We start from the raw sequence: 12,609 nt of genomic DNA, 5'->3' as shown, positions 1-12,609 counted from the left end.
AGGGAGCCTGGGGTTGGTGGGGAGGTGGCACTCAGTTCAGTGTGCTGCAGAGGGGCTGGCTGGAGCATGAGGGTGCTTCAGCATGGGGCTAGCTGGCAGGTAGAGCCCATGCTGAAGCACCCTTGTGTCCCAGCCAGCCAGTTGGCCTCTACACACATGCTGCTGGTCGGCCTGTACATGAGAGAACTGCAGCAGGGTAGGTAGGACGTGTATTTAATATAAGTCGTACCCTCCTGCTGAACTTATTAGTTTTGTGCACCCTAACAGGGGCGCACGTATAGATGCTGAGACATTTACTGCACAGTTAATTTCTCAACTGCACAGTAAATGTCTTGTGTAGGTGCACCCAGTTACTCTGTTACAGCTTTATATGATCTATTTGCACCTGGCTGGCACCAGTACAAATGTGTCATGCCTAGGCTGTTTAGGGGCGATATCTGTGATGGAGAAAGATAATGTGGGCTCATTGTAACTCTCTGCAATGTATTGCTTGACTTCTGAGATGCTGTAATTTTGAGTATCTTACTGCATATTGCAGGACAGTATTTGCATGTACCCATGTAAACATTTCCTACCCCCAATATCTGCAATATACTTTACAACTATGTTTAGGATAGACAATCTGATATTTTAAGCAATATTTGTTTTTCAGGGTGTTTGCATTGGCTGCACAGCAATAAATTAAGAGGAGTCTATTTTCTATTGTGCTCAACAACTTTCAGATGCCCTGTGGGCCATTCTGTTTAAATGAATTCGTTTTCTATAGAAGAAAAGAGTTTTAGAACAATATGCAGCCTAAAATGTAATTAAGTCAATAGTAGCATTATTGTGAAAAATCACACTTCTGTTTGGACTCATGTTACTTACGTTAGTACAAATGGCACCTAAAAGGCTAACTGAAAGGAAATAAGAGGTAAGGTTCTACCCAGTCTCTTTTGCTTGTTTAACTACAATTCCTAAATGATCTGTGTAGTCTGTTTCACAATCCCTTCCCTTTTATAGACTATGTGTTTGTGGCTTTTTTCTTTATTAACAGAATAAGGGAGAGGTGGGGGGAAGAAACGTAACTATGAAAATGTAACTGTAAAATCACATACTGGCAGGGTAGCCTATTATTTCAAAATTGCTTTGAACTCTTGGGGGTTTTTTTCCTTTCTTTTTCTTAACTGATCACGTCAAGTTGATTTTGGATTCTTTTTAAGTGGGATGTGCATAGTTTGTGTCTTCTGGACGGCCCATGGTACAGTCTGGATACATAAATACAAATGAATGGTATTTTTTCCGGGGAAGCTCCCAGTTACGTTACTCCTAGATATTTCATTACAATTTTAAACAGGTGCAATATGAATTTCTTTGCCAACATGTCCATATGTTGTCTTACAGCAGCATGTGGTAAAATTCTTCTTGCCATGGAAAGAATTTGGGGATGGTTGCTGTCAGGGAGCACCACAATCGTAGCAAAAGCACCAAAAATATATGCTTTCTTTTTTTATTATTATATTGTGTTTTTAAATGTATTTATATTTTGGGATCTTGTGGGGTGAATACTCTTTTAACTTGCTGTGTGTGTTTGTTTTTTACCCAAGCAAATCAAAACTTTTTCTTGTAAATATTTTGGAATGCAAGTGACTTGTATTACATCTCTTTACAATCAATCATTTAATAATGATATTATAAAAAGGACTTCATTTTAATCCCCCCCCCCCCCCCCCCCCCCCCCCACACACACACACACACACTCTTAAGCCAGATGAATATTTGTTCTTGGGATCCCTGTAATGCAGCCTGGGCTTTATCGGGTTAGTGTGTGGTTAAACCTCTGTGCGCACTAGGTCAAAGCATTCTTTTCTCTTCACCACACCATTGCAAATAAGCCAAGAGGAGCATGTAAGGAGGGAGGCGGAGAGGGGGATTCCTTGCTCAGATCACTAAGCTGTGGGTGGTCTTCCAGCTACGCTTAAAATTAAAATCAACACTTGTGCCTCAATTTCCTCTGTGTAGTAAGTCCAATGGTTTACTTGCATGGAAGTTGGAATAGGAGCGACTGGAATCCAAACATTGTAAACAATTTGCTGTAATGTTTGTTTACTGGAAATGCCTGTGTTCTTTCTAGTGTACACAAGAGACTCCTAGTTAGAGCTATGAATAAATGAAATCATGTGTGTTTCTCTTAACATCAGCAGTATGGGGTCATTTTAAATATACTATAACATTTTTAATTTAGTCATTCTGATTTGCTGTCCAGAGGGCTTTTAAATGTGTATTGAATGACACTTATCTCTAAGAACAAGTATTTGGAGAAATTACCCTGGAGCATAAGGGTATGTTGAACAACTGGCATATTCTAAGAATGTTAAAATATTTTCCCAAACCAAATTAGTGTATAGTCTGTTCAGAGAATGTAACTTGTATGGTTTTAACAAATTGTGTGTGAATGTAGTATTTGTGAAGGTTGCCAGATTGAGAGTCCAGGACAGTAAGATTCATAGAATGGACACAGAACAGAGATTTAGTCTTTACAGCAGAGACTTTATTTGTGTATCTGTCCAGGCCCTTATCCATTTGTGGTGCTTCATTATGGGTGGAACTGGTAACACTGCCAATAGTTAAGAGCACTTCACGCTTTTGTTTCCAAGAAAACGGCTTAACTATTCCTTAGGCTAAGATTAGGGAAAAATATTTGTTTTTGCCAGTGTTTTAATTTTTTGTTTCCAGCTGTCTTGACCAGATTTAGCATTGCAAGATAGTGTACACAGTGGTGTAGTGATACCCAAGCTAGCTATAAACTGTTAACTAAGAAAATTAAGCTGTTAACTTTTTGTTATTGGAAGCAGTCTACCCATGTCAGCACCAAGACATGTCAGCACCAAGACGTGTACAAGCTCGTGTGCCCTAGTTGTTGTCAGTCGGTTTTGTAGAGGTACTATAGAGGCAGGAATGGAAATAGTTTAGTGTTGGGTCAGATGTGCTTTTTATTATACCGTGATTTTTTTTTTTTCTTTTAACTTCCGCCCAGATTTTTCCTAATTAGCAAGGCTCTGAAATGGACACCAGCTTGTGCTCAGGAGAGTTTTAGGTTATTCAATTCTTGATCTTCACTGATCCTCTTCCCCTGTGAACTTAAGTGTGCAGTGGGCCTGCTCTCCAGCCCTGGAGCACATACCCTGACCTGGGACAATGAGTTGAAAACCCTTTTTTGCATATGTAATGGAGTGCCAGGCTCTAGGACTTGGGTAATGTCACACTTCAGCCCCTTTTTTGTGCCCTTTATATCCCTTCTTAGTTTGCAAGGTCATATACCGCTTTCTTAAATATTAAGTAATATTCTGTATTGAGTAATTCCTTCCATTTTATAGATGGAGTAAACTGTTTTAAAGAATGGTGAGGTAGTGAAGTCAAGCATCCAGAAACCAAGAAATGCTAGAATTAAAATGCCTATGCACTTTTTGCACGTGCAGTATAATGTTGCTCCATTGCACAATCACTCTTTATTCAAATAATAGACCTGTTTCATTTGGTTTGTAGACTGGGCACTGAATAAAAGACAGGACTGTTAGAAAAGGAAAGTGGTTTATGGTAAAGGCAGTGAGATAGGAAGGTGGTAGAATTCTAATTTCTGACTCTTCTATCAGTGGGATATTGGACAAGATCATGCCATGCAGGAGTATGATGGAGAGAAGTTTCGTGGTGGCATTTCATAGTTGCATATTCAAACATGTTCTTCAAGCTAGGGGCAAGAGTATTAGTATAGACTTTCCCACATTGCTCTTTGATGTCTCTTTATCTTGTTCAATAGTAACCAGCGTTCGGGAAGTGAGAAGGAAGTTTGGTCTCCTTGGCCAGTCAGTCTGTTGTGTGTCTTAAATTGCAGATGGAATGTAGTTGTAAGGGCAGTAATGGTCATGTGGGTATAACTACTAACAAATTAGGAATGCCTTGTTGCAGCTTGTTGTTCATTTAAATGTTTTTATAGCACTAATCTTGATTAATTTTGAGTGGCGGTGGTGATAGAAAAATAAGTCATGAGCTCTTGCTTAGGACTCTTGTTTTTACCAATGTTGCAAATGACATGCTTCCATTAGGATGACTTGACTTACTCTTTTTGATAACTGCTTCAGAAATTTGACAGAAGTCCATTCTGAGGTGTTTCAGTTGCATTTGTTTTTCATGGTGACAAGTGCCTCCTATATTTGGAGCTTTCAGACTACTGTATTGAAGAAAGTAAGTGCAGTCAGAGATGCAGTTTGGATTAATTAGGCTTTAAGAAAAAAATGTTAGAAATGTTTTATCTTGACTTAGTTGTTGCTTAAAATGCTTATATTGGAAATTCCTTCCTTGACAGGTACAAATAAACACCTAATTGTAGACCAAGGTAAAGAGTGAATCAAAAAGGCAGAAAAATGCCTGTGCACGCAATAGTAGTTCATCTGAAGTATAAAATAAAAGCAAGGGAAATTTAGGATTATAACCAGCAAGTTATGTGTGCAAAATATGTGTGGGCTTGTCATTTTTAGAGTTTACAGTTGATCACACCTTCTAGAGAATGGTATTCATGTACTTGATGTGCACCAAATCCCCAGCTTTCTTGACAAGTTGTATGTTTTTTCTTCAGCATTTTGCTGAAAGGGGAACAAAGTTCCCATAGTTAGCCAAAGATGCAAAGATGGTCTGTGGAAAGCCACGGAATGGCCCCAGCATCTTTAGTCTGACATGTCCTTGCTGTAGGGTCAGGAACTGTACTTTTTGCTGGGTGTGTTCCTTGATATCTCATCTTAAGGGCTAGGGACAGAAATTGCACACAAACCAGTGTACGTAAACTGCTTTCAAATGGCTGAAACCAGTTTACGATAAACCTGGATGCGTGTAGTATCAGATTTTACTGATTTTTAGGTTAGATTGATTTATTGAAATTCTGTCCCAGATCCCCTCCAGATTCCACAGTCCCCCAGCATCCCTGGATGCTTTGCACCTCCCCCTTAACTACCCCCTTCCTTCTCAGGGTGGGTGGGCTAGCTTTAACCCAAGCGGTCTGCTCCAGCTGAGCATGGAGGTGTACTCTAGTGCCCTCTGGCTTCTGGCCTGAGCCATGGCAGGTTTGTGGCTGCATTTCTGGAATCAAAAGTAAATGTCTGTTTGCTTGCTTATTTGTTGTGTATGCAGCTTAGACTAACCTGTGAAAATTGAATTGATTCTGCCTTGGGCTTTTTAACTATCTGTATTTAGCCAAGAGGTATAGAATCCTCCTCTCTTTCCTCTTTAAGAGTGCTTAGTTGTAATTGTGCTGCCCTCTCAATCACACGACTGCAGTGATTCTCAACCTGGGTGCCATCTAGAGATTTCAAATAGGAATCCAAAATGTTCTGACCTGTTGTTATCTTTCTATTTTTCCATGATTAATAAATTTAATGAAGGCTAAAACTGGCATGTTCTGAGGAATGTTTTGAGTTTAACAAGGTTAAGAACCACTGTGCTAGCATGATGCACCCTAATTATTGTAACCCAATTTGTTATAGTCCCGTACAATAAGAGACAGGAAAACACCAGTATATCCTGTTCCAAACATGAGTACATATCATTTCACAAATATACAAATACTTCCTCTTGTGATAAAGGTCCCTCACAGAGCAATTACTGCAGTACAGGTTCCAAGACAAATCCTAACTACAGAGTAATATAGCCTTTTATGTGATGGCATCTTCTATCCTGAAGGGACCCCAGCCTTACTTCTACTTCTAAGACTTGGCTGGGAGGCTCAATGCACTCGGTTCTGGTGCAGCTTAGAATTAACCCATGTGAAGCATCCATATAGCTAAGCTGCACTTGTGCCAGCTGCATTCAAACTTGTGGCATACTCACCTGTATGAGGTGCTAGGAAGGAGGGAAGCAGCCAATATTTGTTCTCCAGCTGCACACGTGTACAGTTGCTGTCCTGTTCCCATGTACTTGCTACTGTACTAAGGTAGGATTTCTTTAGGAACTCTGGCTGGAGAAGTCAGTTGAGCGCACCAGTCAGTCCTTTCCAAGCTGTTGTCCAGCCTGGTGTTGGCTGCTCAGCTTCATTGCATGCAGAGCTCTTCAAGCTAGTTTAAATGCATTTTGTTTGCATGTTCAGCATCTTGTCTGATGATATGCCATTGTTATGTGAGCAAATTTTCCAAGAGCCCCTGTGGTTTGTAGATTGCCTTTAGTCAGCTAATTAGTCATGCTGTGCTTCTGAATATTTCCGGTGGTGGTAAAACAAGTCACTGGACACCAGGGGTCGGCAATTATTTCGGGTAGAGGTCCGCTTAGCAAGTTTTGGTGAGTTATCGTGGGCCGCATGGGTGGTCTTATCCCTTGACTGTTGCCCCACCCCCTTGTCACCATCTTGGGATTGGAAGTCCCAGCCCTAACTCCTGACCTTTGCCACCAGAAGTCCCTTCCCTTACCCCTCCTCTTCTCCCCCCCCCCCCCCGCAAATACTCCGTGGGGGGGTACCATCTTGGAGCCAGAGAAAAAACAAATCGTACACTAAAAGTCAAACACCTACTATAATATATTTTAATTTTATTACAAAAAATATTTTTGTCATGATTTGTGTTTGTGTAGTGTATGTAGAAGTGATTGCATAATAACTGAAAAATAAATTCCTAGTTTTGTGTGGTGGGGGTGTGGTCTGTGAGGTGGGTTTGTGTGTGTGGTAGGGTGTATGGCTGTGTAGGGGGGTTGTGTATATGTAGGGGGTTGTAGGTGCAGAGTGTGGGGACCTCCCCATACTTCCCCCATGGTGTAGCAGCAGGCAGGGTGCTCAGGGCGCAGGTGCCCAGTGGGGCATGGCTCTGGCTGGTGCTGTACATTGGGACAAGGGTGCAGCCTCTGCTGGGGCTGTCTGTATTGCTGGTGCTCCCCACCAGTCATGTGCAGCCCCCAGACTAGCACAGCACAGGAGGGAAGCCCTGCAGGCTGGAGTCCACTGTCTTACCCGATGGGGCAGCACTGCAGAGGCGGGAAGCCCCAGGTGCCTTCTCCTGGGGGGCAGGGAAGGCAGTGGTCTCCAGTCCACGGGGCTTTTCCCCTGTGCTTTGCAGCCCCAGCAGCAAAGGCACCTGGCTCCAGCATGCAGGGCTTCCCTCCTGTGCTGTGCTAGTTCAGGGGCTGCACGTGACTGGCAATACCCCTATGGACACCTGAGTGCCCTGCCTGCTGCTGCTGCTGTTGCTACCACCTGCCGGGGCTGCGTGCTATGGGGGAGTGTGGTAAGGTCTGCACCCCCCCCACCCCACACACACCCACGTGCTGCCTGCCCCAGCCCCATGCTCCGCACTCCCTCCCAGCTGCAACACTGCCCATGTTGCTTCCCTGCCTGCTGCCGGGAGCCAGCAGGAGACCGGGGAAGCAGAGCAGGTCCCTGGGGCTGCAGCATTGGCAGCAGCAGCCCCACCCAGAAGCTGCACGAGGTAACAGGGTATATTTGGGGGGCAGGTGTACACGTGGGTACCTTGCTCCCACCCCCGTGGGTGGAAGGGCTGGGCAGGGCACATGAAAATGCTTGGTGGAATGGATCTGGCCTGTGGGCTGTATTTTGCCTGCCCCTACTGTACACCAATATCCTAACGTGGTGTGTTGTAGAGACTAATCTGACCAATTTGCATGCATGTTACAAACCTGGGGAATTAAAAGCAACATGCTTTTGCTTAAAGACTTGTAAAAGTTAAGGAGGCTGAAGAACAGAGATTGAGTTAGCCTGAGTTTGAAATTCTGGCATAAAAGCAAAGCAACATGAGCACTAGAAAATATCAGACATATTTGGTATACATGTTATCTCAGTTTTCCATGTAGTGGTTTGAGAATAGGAACAAGTTTGTTCTGTGCGTGTAAAGCACAATGGATTTCTTTCTTCTTGCCTTTCCAAAACAATCAGTTTGTGTAGCATTTTGTGCAAATATTTACATGTGTTTTGGTTTGTTTTTTCATTTAGGGATGTTTAAAGGGGACTTCAATATCATAGTAAAATCTGGAAGATGTGGACAAACAGCTGAGTGAAAACTCAAAGCAGTCATATGGATTTAAAGCTTGTTTATTTTACAAGTGCCAAGAGTCAGTTTGTTTTGTTTAGATAAAACTATATTATGGCATTAAAAACTCGAAGACATGAGCATTCTTGCATCAATAAAACAAGCACTGGTATTAAACATGAACTAATTGCTAGTTCTCCAAACTTATTCAATGCATGTTTTCCCAGGACTTAATTTGGTTTGTGGGTACGCTTGAAATAAGGTCAGTCTGTTGTGTTTTCTTCAATTACCTACTTGGCTTTTTATTCCCTGTGGGAGAAATTTGCCCCAGCTATATGGAGTGAGCATAGGTTTTCCCAGGTGACAGTATATTTTAAAATTGAAAGCTAATGTAAATCTTCACCTTTAGGACAGACATGCTGCTTTTGTCTTACTTTTGAGTGGATTCTTGTCAGCTATTAATCAAACTCTGTGTGTTGCTCATTTACATAACAAACAGTAGCTCTATTTAGGTTCAACATCTGGTTCTTATTGAGGTCCCGCTTTTTACGCAGTTATTGTTATTCTCTTGCCTGAGCTCAAGATGGTCCAGTGACTTACCAAAGATCAGCTCATTCTAAATTTGAACTTTCCCTGCTTTCCTATTTTCTAGCCTTTTGGTGTTGTTACCCAGAATGCACCATTGATTCTGCTTGCTATTTATCTTTCAAAAAGCACTGTATATTTCAAATCCCAGTAACTAATTTGGAGTCTTGTCTGTGCATCAGGGCTCATGGTAGAGGTGATATCTTTTATTAGACCAACAAGATTTTTGCAAAAAAGCAAGAGAGCTGGGAGACTCCTTACCAGCTAAGAACTCACTGCCCAGAGGAGTTTTCCATCTATTGACTCCTCTGTCAAATCTTATGATAGAGGAACTTTCATTTCTATCCAGGAGAACTTTTACAATCTTTTCTCCGATGCTGGATGAAGGATGTTTGTGCCCGAAAGCTTACAATTAAAGATTTTTTTTTCTTTTTTTTTAGCAAACATTTTGCTGTTCTAATAAAAGATATCACTTCTACCATGAGCCCCGATTTATTTTTCCTCTAGGCCAATATGGCTATAACCTGGATACCTTGTCTGGATGTGTGTTTTGGGGGTGTTTTTTTGTTTCTTTAGTAAAAGCAACTCATTGCAAAAACAGGTTGGATTTGTCTATTTGCATGTTTAAAAATTTACCAGGAGGTGGCAATTGGTAAATGGGTTCAGGGAAGGGAAGTTTGTGAGGGCTTTCTGTAATCATTTTGGTCTCCCTTCCTTGACGAGGTAAATGCTATATAAAATAGTTGGGGCCCAGCTAAGCCCCAAATTACTTGTTTTTTACACTAGGTAGGACCAGAATACTGAGCATAACTGCCCTAGATGGATGCAAAAAAGAAAGCCTACAGACTAGGTAAACTCCCCCTTTGTGAACTTCAAATCTGGTGTACACAGAATTGTGCCTGAATGAGTGATCAGGAATCTAACTTTCTTGCTGATGCAGTGGTATTGATGTATTCACACCAGTTACCTTCATACAGTATCTTATTTGCCTTTCCCAGGTGGGAAAAATCTATCCTGGTGTAAACACACTATCAGTTGTCTAACAAGCTCTACAGTGAGGGTGCTGTGCTGCTTGCTCTTCTACCTGCATAGTGAATGCAGTGGAGTTCTACATTGTTGTATACTTAAGGCCAATCGCTGTAATGCAGAAGTTGGAGAAACTGCTCTAGGGGAAGGGGCTGTTGTCAATTCCATTGCTTCTGGAAATAGGAGGAAAAACTCCCTGGAATACAGAAGAGTGTAGCTGTGAAGCCCAGAAAATGCACAAGGAGTTGATGAGCAGCAGTTATGAAGGCTACCTTTTTCTGGATTGGGCCCTTGAAAATAATCTGGGGTAAAATGGGCAAACCGCCGCCCCCCCCCCCAAAAACCAAACAAATAACAACAACCCCAAAACAACAAAACCAGCAACAGCATAGTCCTGTGAGAGAGAGCTTGCTTGTACAGATAAAGGATAAATCATAGTTCTAGATGAGAGCTACTGTGTTTGATGCTTGTTAATGTAAAAAAAATTCTTGATAAGCCAGGTGTTCCTTGTGTTCTTTATATATTACCTTTCTTACATTTTTGCTTTACTGACTTTCCTTGGTACTCCATTCCTCTTTTCTGTAAAAGAATCCTTCTTTCTTTGTTCTCTTCTGAGATCACATGAAAGCAAGGTTATGTGTATTGCATTCTGTATTCTAACACCTCGCACATCCACAAGTATCTAGAAATGCTCTATAAATAGGAGGCATGTCTAAATATGAAAATAATTACAGTTGCCTAAAATCCTTTATATGTAATAGGAAAAGCAGCATCCATCATTCTTTGTCTTGTCATTACATTTCAGTTATTTTTTATGACAGTATTCTGTTAAATATTAATTTTGAAGGATAGGAAAGCAATTGATAGCTTATCATATGGTCTGTAGAGGTTCACTAAAGTGAAAGCTGCTCTAGGATGGTATTTCAGTAGTCTGTGATGCGATGCTAGGGAGGGGTAAGGGAACAAGAGGATTTTTATGGCCAAGGAGAGTTGGGAAACAGAGTGGGTTTTTCATGTTTGTGTATGCACAGACTTGTTTCCTAATTTTCAAAATGCCAGTCCATGTTGTTCTGTTAATTTGCTGTAGAAATGTGAAGTGCTTGTTTACCAGTTACTGTTTTATGTTCTCAGAAGTGTTTAATGTCTGAGGTTTAGATCAGATCACTAAGCTGGTGCTTCAGTACATGGAACAGTTTTTGAGTGCATCATATAGTGCATAGGAATGCTTTTTTCCCCAGATAAAGTGTTAAATAAATTATAGCCACTGGGTGGTGATGTTGCACTGTGTAACTGTACTTTGCCACTTAATCTTGGAGATCTACAACCCAGCAATGTGCTAAAGCTTAGCTAGAACCAAGCTCTTTGTCACCTTTCCTTCTATTACCCACCAACCCTCTAAGTATCACTAGAGTCTTTTTCTGTTTTCAGGCAAAAGCAAATGTGGAATAAGGTGCTGTTTGACTTGCCTGACTGTAGATCAACTTTCAATTTCTTTTAGAGGGAGCTTTGTACCATACAACAGGCCCAGGTAGTGAGGTAATATCCCACATAAAGGGGATTTGGTTCACATATCACAAAATATGCTAAATGTTAAATTTGTTTTTTCAAAAGCCTTTATTAAATCCATATTTGTGTTTCAGAAATGTGCCAAGAAGTGTTCTAATGAAGCAGCACCTGGGGGTTAATAAATGATATCATGAATCCATTTTGATTGCCAAAAAAGATTTTAATAAAGGAAAAGCCCAAGGTTGTCTGCGTTTTTGTTCAGGAAAAATAATTGTTTTATTTCCACATTTCTTTTATTGTTTTGCCTAAACCATGTTTTCATAGTAGCGTTGAGTCCTCTTATAATTCTCTTGCATGATGGGTATATAGTAATGCAACATGTGAGCCCACAAGTTGTCTGGGTGTCTTTTTTGTAGATAGTGTAAATACAGAAGCTTGTTTTGTTGCAGTGTAAAAGATTCTGAACCTCCCTCCATATTTTTACACTGACCTGTGTGGGTTTGTTTTTTTTGTTTTTTTTTTTTCTTTTTTGGATGCTCTCTCTTCAGGGTGAAGTAAAAACTGATGAAGGGCCAGCTTGGAGTATTCTGCGTGACGACTTCATGATGGGAGCATCCATGAAAGATTGGGATAAAGACAGTGACCAGGAAAGTGATGCTGCACAAGGCAACAGATTAAGGCAAGATAATGAAAGTGACTAATGGATGGGATACTACAAAAGAACACCCAAGATTTAAGAAAAATATATACATATTAACTTGTTACATTACTTGGATGTAAAGAACTCTACATTCTGTGAATGTACAATGTTTTGGGGATTGTAGAGAGAATTTTTTTTTTTTTTCAATTAAAGCAGCAGCTTGCTAAGGTTTGGGGGTCATTTCTTATTAGCTTTGAACTTTTTATTTAACGTAACTTCGTTCGCTATACAGAAATCCTGAAGTATTTTTCCAAAACATCTATAATTGTCAGCATGTTTCCAAAACATTTGTACAGTCAAAACAGTGGCACCTGCCCAATGAAAGATACCTTTTGCCAAGGTTATTAAAAGTTTATGTATTAGTCATGGCAATTGACCTGTTACTGTGCTTGCATTTCTAAATCAGTGTTGGACATTTGAAAAGGTGTTAGCAATTTGTAATAGAAATGACTGGCAAAATGATGAATCTGATAGCTTTTATTAGACCAACTTAAATAGTTGGAAAACCATTACTGAGCAAGCTTTTGGGTTCAGAAACCCTTCGCCAGGCTAAGGAAGTTTCAGCAGCTTGTGTGTGCTCTTCCTGGATGGACTTTTCATTCCATCCAGGAAGAGCACACACCTACTGCTGAAACTTTCTTAGCCTGGCGAAGGGTTTTTGAACCTGAAAGCTTGCTCAGTAATGGCTTTCCAACTATTTAAGTTGGTTTAATAAAAGCTATCAGATTCACGCAAAGAACCTTGTCTGCCTATGTCCTTAGACCAGCACGGCTACAACCTACACCCTTGCACAGTGAT

General features: G+C 40.9%; 1 protein-coding gene across 1 annotated transcript in view; it reads left to right on the top strand.

Annotated features, from left to right (window-relative positions):
• Positions 1 to 12,364, top strand: part of RRP15 (ribosomal RNA processing 15 homolog) — a 37,800-nt gene extending 25,436 nt beyond the window's left edge. Inside the window, exon 5 of the mRNA XM_090048822.1 lies at positions 11,660 to 12,364. Within this exon, the coding sequence (XP_089904948.1) occupies positions 11,660 to 11,812 (153 nt within the window). The 3' untranslated portion in view covers positions 11,813 to 12,364. The remainder of the gene's footprint in view (positions 1 to 11,659) is intronic.
• Positions 12,365 to 12,609: the final 245 nt, after the last annotated feature.

Source organism: Crocodylus siamensis, chromosome 1, assembly GCF_052110815.1.
Source record: "Crocodylus siamensis isolate JL-2025a chromosome 1, ASM5211081v1, whole genome shotgun sequence".
In the NCBI taxonomy this organism is placed as follows: domain Eukaryota; kingdom Metazoa; phylum Chordata; order Crocodylia; family Crocodylidae; genus Crocodylus; species Crocodylus siamensis.
Note: the sequence above shows the minus strand (reverse complement) of the source record. Positions and strands in the feature narration are given on the sequence as shown.